This window comes from Anastrepha ludens, chromosome 5 (genome assembly GCF_028408465.1).
Source record: "Anastrepha ludens isolate Willacy chromosome 5, idAnaLude1.1, whole genome shotgun sequence".
Classification (NCBI taxonomy): domain Eukaryota; kingdom Metazoa; phylum Arthropoda; class Insecta; order Diptera; family Tephritidae; genus Anastrepha; species Anastrepha ludens.
The window spans coordinates 54559380-54567516 of NC_071501.1; the positions used below are offsets into that span (position 1 = coordinate 54559380).

The 8137-nt window shown below is 37.2% G+C and overlaps 1 protein-coding gene across 3 annotated transcripts in view; it reads left to right on the forward strand.

Annotated features, from left to right (window-relative positions):
* LOC128862921 (uncharacterized) overlaps positions 1-7696 on the forward strand; it is a 45523-nt gene extending 37827 nt beyond the window's left edge. For all 3 annotated transcript variants that reach the window (XM_054101750.1, XM_054101751.1, XM_054101749.1), the window contains one exon: positions 7548-7696. In XM_054101750.1, coding sequence (XP_053957725.1) covers positions 7548-7613 — 66 coding nt within the window. In that variant the 3' untranslated portion in view covers positions 7614-7696. The remainder of the gene's footprint in view (positions 1-7547) is intronic.
* The last annotated feature ends 441 nt before the right edge of the window (positions 7697-8137 follow it).

Here is an 8137-nt window from a genome sequence, read left to right on the forward strand (position 1 = left end):
TTGTTGAATGCACAATATATCAAAGAAAATAAATATAGTTCCGTTATATTCCGCGAATAATTTTTTGTAAAAATCGTACAAAAGTAAAATACGCCCGAACTTATGGACTGACCTGATACTTGCATTCTTCCTACCGATAACTTCACGCATTGGTAGGCCAAATTTATTTATTTATTTTTTTATTTGATAAAATAACTCCGGGTGCATTGTCATGAAATCCACTAAATTTCGAAACTTTCTGGTTTGTTTACTTGTACTTACTTACTTAGCTGGCAACTATAACCGATGGTCGGTCTTAGCCGCTACCAAAATGTTGCTCCAAACGCGCCTGCATTGCGGGCGTTGACGCCAGTTAGAAACACCAAGGGCGGTCAGGTCGTCGTCGACTTGGTTTTTCCAACGTAGAAGAGGACGTCCTTTTTTGAGTGTTCCACCAGGGCATTTCGAAAAAATCACCTTCTTTGTTGGAGCGTTAATGTCCATTCGCTCACGTTACTTAGCCAGCGCAGCCGCTAAATTTTAATGCTCTTTACTACGGCGATGTTGGCGTACAGCTCGCGATTCCATCGTACTCGATATGCATCATTCACGCAAATCAAAATCAAAACACCAGGTACTTTGTCTTGCGCTTGTTTACCGCGAGACTCACTCGACGGGATTCTTTTTTAAGACTGGAGAAAGTTGCACTAACTGTCCGCTGACTAATGCCAACAATATCGATATCATCAGCGTAACATGACACTTTTATAGAAATAATTTTCTCCATCATAGAATTGAAAAAATCTCATGGTAAGGGATAGCCTTGTTGGAAACCCTGCTTCGTTTCAAATGGCTCCGAAAGATCTTTGCCAATTCTCAGTGCTCTGGTGGTCATCCAGCTTTGCAGGAAACCAAATTCAGGCATGCCGACATACAGGTGATCTCCTATCGTACTGTCGAATGCGGCTTTGTAATCAACGAAAAGGTCGTGAAGCTTCGCAAGAGATGGTGTAATGTGAAAATCTGGTCGATAGTAGATTTACTAAGCCCAAAACCACACCAATCAGTTTGCTGACGAGGCGTTTCAGCCTTTCACAAAGAACGCTTGATAAGCTTCGCAGCTTTGTTGTTCTTAAGCCGGCCAATAGCTCTCAAGACCTCGTCATAGACGGGCGGTGGAATGTCGACACCGTGATCAGAAACTGCACTACTTGGATCAACTTCTTGGTGGGGGTGTTCGCGTCATTACCATTTAGTAGTTTTGAGAAGTGGAACTCTTCGTGAGGCGTCTTATTCTTTCGAAGAATTTTCGCGCTTCTTGCGTTTGAGAAGCCGTCCCTTTATACCACTCCTTAGCAGCTCGCGTAGCAACTGACTCTAGGGTAGCTCTCCATGCAGCGTTTTTCGCTCCAGTATCGTCGCGTCCAGTTGGTTGGTGCGTGACTACCCTTCGCAATTCGGAGAGAATGTACGTTCGAATCTACGTGAAACACCAAAAGAAAGAAAAGATTTTTTCTAATAACGGTCGCCCCTCGGCAGGCAATGAAAAAGCTCCTCAGAAAAATATGTGTCGTTTGGCTTAAAACTGTAGGTCCCTCCATTTGTGGAACAACATCAAGACGCACACCACAAATATGAGGAGGAACTCGGCCAAACACCCAAAAAGTGTGTACGCGCGAATTATATATATCGTCGCGACACTCCTGGTTGTTCCACTGGTTTCTTCGATGGCGCAGGCAGCCAAGCACTTCTTTGGCAGCCGTCCGTATAGAGCGAGAGATGTGTGGTTCCCCTGCGTGCATGTAACATAGGTCCCCCTCTTTGTTTTTTTTTTTTTTTTTTTTTTTACATTGCTTCCAAAAAATATTACACCTGTCTATATTAACAATAAGTAATTTGTTTTAAAGATATTTGGATATATACGTGATACTGTAAAGCCATTGCTCTTCAGGATCATTTAGGAATATATAATTCGTTTGTAAAATATTTACTATGATAATTTAGATAAGTATATACATAAATGTAATTGTTATTATTATATTACAAAAAATCAGTTGGTATTTTTCGTTTAAGTCTCTTCTTTTTGAATTTTTCTTCAGCAGGAAGCTTCCGCATCGTCGAATTTGTGTGTGCGTCAGAAGTCTGCTTATGTGCCTTCTGCTTGCAGTTTGTATGGCTTCGTCAACTGTGTCGATGTTTAAGTCGCGGTGATTATCAGCATTTGGTATATACCGTGGTGCATTTGTTATTGTCCTAAGTATCGTTGACTTGGCACGTTGCAGTATTGTCAAATTGGATTTAGAAGCTGTCCACCAAACTTCTATACCATACTTCCAAATTGGTGCATTTGTTGTTTTGTAAATTAAAGTTGTTTTGCAGCGAGAGCTTTGACTGAGGTCCTAGCAGCCAGTACAGTTGTGAAAATTATTTTTAATTTCATTTCTTTTTTTATTATATGGTTCTTCCAGTTTAATTTTGAGTCAATTGTAATGCCTAAGTATTTAGCTTTCGTATCAGTTTTCGCATCAGAGTTTTCAGTCTTTAATGAGTCTAGGGTTACCTTTCTGTTCGTGTAATTGGCTTGAATTGTTTTGTCGCCATTAATTTCTATATTCCATTTTTTGAACCAGTCCAGTGTTTTGTTGAGGTCATTTTGTAATTTTTTGTGCTATTTTCGGGTCTCTTTGAGATTCCGGTATCATCTGTAAAAGTCCCAATCATGCTATTTCCGGAATAAGGTTCCGGTAAATCTGCGGTGTAGATAAGATACAGAGTAAGTCCTAATACACTGCCTTGGGGAAATTCCTGCGTTCATAGGTTCAATGTATGAACAAGCGTCGTTATATTTAATATAAAATTTTCTATCTTGGATGTAAATTTTTAGCATTAGAAAGTAGTCATATGGCAACCAAGATTGGAGTTTGTGCAGTAATGCAGGGTGCCATACTTTGTCAAAGGCTTTAGCTACGTCGAGATATACAGCCACGCATACTTGTTTATTGTTGAAGTCTTTATTAATTTTGTGAGTGACTCTGTGCACTTGCTGGATTGTCGAATGTTTTCGCCTAAATCCGAACTGATGTTGGGGAATTATATTTATTTTTGTTATAATGGGCTCTATGCGATCAAAGAGTAGCTTCTCAAATATTTTTGATATTGTCGGCAGCAGACTTATTGGTCGGTACGACAATGCAAAAGTGACGTCTTTATTGGGCTTTGGGATCGCAATGATTTCGGCAATTTTCCATGTCTTTGGGAAGTATTTGAGTTTTATAGCAGCGTTGAAAACGTTCCTAAGGTAAATTATTGCACTGTCGGGTATATGCTTTACAATTTTCCCTGAGATGAGGTCATATCCAGGAGATTTGTTGTTTTTTAAAGTCGGAATTAATTGTTTTATCTCTTTTAGTGAAGTTTTTTGATGATTTGCTCGTCTTTATTGTTCGTTGTATGAGTCAAATCGAAGTCGTTATTTTCATTTTTAAATATATTTTTAAAATGTTGAGCTAAAATAGTCACTTTTTCTGATGATGTTCGTGCCCATTGTCCATTTGTGGTTCTTATTGGTGGGAGGTGTATTGTAGCTCCGACCATCTTTTTTGTCGCCTTCCACAATGAATAGTTTGTAGATTTTGTTGCGTCAATATTTTTAAGGGGTTATACGCAGTTATGAAGCAAATAAAAGACGGGTTGTCAAGGATTTATCCTGAAGAAACTTCAGAATATTTTAATTTGAAAATTTTTGGCGGTTATAAAAGCATCCTTCAAGAACGTAACAAAATTTTTTATTTATGAAACTGTTGATTATAGAGCGCGCTGCAGGCGATTTCTGGAACCTCCTTTAAAAAAAAGACGATTTACGGTGTACATCGTAACTCAGGATTGGATTATCTGAAATCAAAAACCAAACAAATTTTGTTAATATATTAGATTATCTAGTAATTAATCGTTCGGCTAATCAAAATAGTGAATATTCACAAAATGGCAGCTTTTAAAAGAAATGATTTCGATTTTTACGTTAAAATTTGGCCGTAAATTGATTATAAAATGGAAAATAAGTATCAGATTTACAAAAGGAACGATTAATTACTAGAAAATGTATCTTTAAAGATTGATTTAAAACGGTTGACCGATCAAACAAGCCGTTTTCGAGATATCGTGTACACCGACTTGAAAAATGCCGTTTTGAAAAAAACACGTTTAAAGTTTCAATACCTACCTTAAAACGTGCCGATGCATCTCTACATATTTAGGTATAACTCCGAAAGTATTGCTTAGATCTACTTCAAATTTCGTGCGTATACTTTTGAATATATGTACATTACAAAAATGCAATAAAAAAATCGATTTTTTTGAAAGTCATAAATGCGTATAACCCCTTAAGGTAATTGTTTAGTTTTTTGCCTTCTTCTTGTTTCAATAGTTCTTTAATTTCTTTAGCTAATTTGTTAAGTTGTTTTTTGTCATCCGGATATCTTGTAGTCTGCCATTTTTTCTTAGTTTTCTCTTTTGGTTTCTTTTTTATTGGGTCAGGAATGTTATATTTTGTAGTTTAAGGTTGAATAGTTGGTGTGGACCGGCTTAGTGACATAATAGTCGTGTCATTAAAAAAAGCTATTGCAGTTTCAATATCGCGGGTAGTTTTAATGGTCTGTTCGATGGTTTTAAGGTATCCGACTAAGTGTTAGTTGTAGGCGTTTTTGAATTGTCAGGATTATTAATGAATGGTCAGACTAAAGTTCAAGGCAGGATGTAATTGTCAGCATTTTTAAATTTATAGATTTTGTTATGAAGAAGTCCAGCAAGTCGGGTATCTTGCTAACACAAGTTGGCCAGTAAGTAACCCACTTATAAAGTCACAGTTTAATTCTCTGATGGCGTTTATATCCTGGAATTCTTACAAAGGATTTATCACTAAAATTTGTTTCCGATACCATTAGTATGTCAATGCTATTTTGTCTGATGAAGTTTTGAGTTTCCAGTATATGTTGGCTTAGTCCGTTTGCATTCCATAAGGCTATTGTCAAGTTATTTTCTTTGATCATCCATTTTGGTGACGAGAAGTGTTGTGACATGTTCGACATTTGATTGATTAGCTAACTTATCATTGTTCTCAATTCTTGTATATCATCGTTTTGGGGCATAGTATTTATTTTATTTGCTACTTTGTTATTTGTAGTCTGTGTTACTACTTGTGCATAAGTCCCTGAGATTTTTCTCGTGGGTTCGCTTGTGTTGTTTTGATGGTTTGGGCTTGTCTGTGGAGCAGGCATTTCCTTTTTCCGCAGAGCTGGAAAACGTTGTACTCTTAAAGATTTGTAGACCATGCACCCTTTGTAGTTTGCGGTGTGCTTCTCCTTACATAGGACACATTTAATGTTATCATCATTTATATTAAGAGTACAATTCGCAGTTTTGTGTGGGCCTGCACATTTAACATAGACTGGACTTCTTGTGCAATAATTTTTTGTATGCCCATATTTCTGGCAATTGAAGCACTGAGGCAAAGTCCTTTTCTGATGCGGAGGTTCAAATTTTATTTTATAGTGAAGTAAGCACGTCAAGTTATATAGTATACATATATCTTTGTTATTTTCATTAGGTTTAAGCTCCACAGAGAAGATAGAAAGAGGTTGTTTTGTACTATTTTTAAAAATATTGTGTATGTTAGTAACTATATGTCCGTATTCAGCGAGCTCAGATATAATGTCATCCTTATCTGTATCACTCTACATATTTCGTAGTATAACCTTAAATCCTTTTTCTTCCTTTGGACGAAATGTATAATGTTTTGTGTTTCATTCTTTTAATATATTAGTTTTATGGTTGTTGTGTAGTGTGTTGATTCTTTTGTCTGTATTTTTATTTCGTTGTTGTTAAGTACCTTAAGCTCATAGTTATTTTGAATGCTATCATTCAAAGCATTGATTAATGTGCTTAAGTATTGCACATTTTGTACATATATTGGTGGTGGTTTTGGTATTTTCTTTTGGTCGACCACCTTCGATGGTAGCGGCTTTTGTTGGTAGATTCTTCCAAATCGCTTTCTTGAGCAAGTATGTCGAATCTATTCTCAGTTGGTGGGCGGCTCAACCAGTAACTTAGTTGTTGCTGTTTGGTGGGATGTTGTTTCGCTCTTTAATTTGAATTTTTAGGGGTTTTTCAGGTGAGCTGCGAGTGCGTTTGGGCGTAGTTTGCATTTCTTTTTGCGCGTTGCTGTCTATTGCATTAGTGCGTATGTTTAGTGTCGTTGACACTGTGCAAATTGAGTTTGATACTGTTGATGTTGTTGTTGTTGTTAAACTTAATGCTGCCATTGTGGTGCTGGTGTTTGTTGTGACTGTTGAAAACTGCAGTCAGAGCATAAGAATTATACTGTTTATTTTTTTTGCTTTTGTCCCTTTGTTCGCGCGCGAGGATTGGTTTGAGAGAGAACTATTAATTGTTGGTATTGTTGATATTATATCGGGTTCACTGTGCGAGCTTCTACGCTCGCACGGGGGTAAGTGAAGGACACTCATATGCTGAGTTCAAGCAATAATGCTTTTTTATGCTTATGTTTATTATTGTTTTGATTTTTATATATTAAAACTACACAATCGTAAAGCAAAGCTTAACGAGTCAGTTGGCGCTTTTGATGTTTCGAGTCACCACCTCAGATCAAGTGTGCGCACTAGTTATTAAGTTTAGATATCATTTCGCACAGCGATTTAAAAAACACGTCCGTTCACACTTACAATGAAAATCGGAGTCCGGGATTTATGAGAAGTGAGAATCGAGTGGTGAAGGTTTCGGCTATCCGTTTTGATTGCAACTTTTCGACTTCAGGCTTTCTCGGTACTGTGTTCCGCAAGCTTTTTGTCGCACACAACCGCAGCTAAGGTACGCTGCGACAAGATAATGATCGCAGTCGATTCACCTTAGAATTGAAATCACCTAGTACAATTTTTACATCGTAGAAGCTTATATGTTTGTTCGAGGAGCGCCTAGAAGTCGTTCTAAACCGCGCCATCCTTCTCTTCCTCTGGGGCATGGGCACAGATAAGGGTTATGTTGATCACTTTAACGCTCACTCTCAAACGGATGTTCGAAAGCTCTCCAGAGGATACTTGGTAATCAGAGACTTTCACCACTTGCGTGGACTTCTAGAAATGGAACCATCCTCATCCCCATTACTTGTAGTACTTTACCTATAATTTTTTAAATAAAAAGGGATTAATAAGCATTTGTAATTAATATTATTTATTTTAGTTACATTTTTATTTGTTGCGTTTACTTTTCAATCGTAGCCAGGAAAATGCAAATGTCGCAGCCGTTTGACAGCTACATACATATGTACATTCAAATAACAGAGTGCTACGAATGAAAAAGGGAAAATTTCGTTTTTGTCCGTTTAATTAAAGAGTTTGCCTTTTTTACGACAGCGATCAATATTTTATTCGCATCGCATTACAAAGTAAAGGTCTTGTAATTACAAATTATAAAACTGCCAAATTCAACCAACTTATTCCTATGCCTAATGTATGCAAACTAATAAAGTGTACTTAACTCTTTATGTTCTATTTTAGGAAATCTATGGATACGCGTGTTTAATTCTTCAGAGACTGGAAACCGGACTCGTAACTCAGAAATAACCATAGATAAAAAGGATAAATGTGAATTAAACTACTTAAAAAAAGGTTATGAATAAAATGCAACTAATATTTATTATACGGTTGCATCAGTGTTTCAATTAAAAACAAATATTTTTGCCTAGAAGTTAAAAGGTCCGATGTGCAAGGATGGTCAGCTAACTAGAACATACCATGGTATTACTGTCTAACTAGTAGTACATACGTTACGAATTCTTTTACGATAAAATTCATTAAATCTCTTACAAAAACTCTCTGAACTCGATCACTGGAGGAAAACATCGAAAACCTGACACCTGTCAGTGTGTCTAGTGGGAGCACTAGACTCAACGTCCGTTACTGTCCACTATTACCACACCTTTCGTATCAGTACTCCCCACCCGTCATGTCCCTGTCCATACCATAGAAAGGTAAGTTTCTGGGTCTGGTATCGTCAGCTGCCTACACTTTCGTGTTTGTTGACTTAGACGTTTTCTTTCTGTTCGCATCTTCGCCTTGCCTGTTCGCTGAATCGAAGTTCCTACATT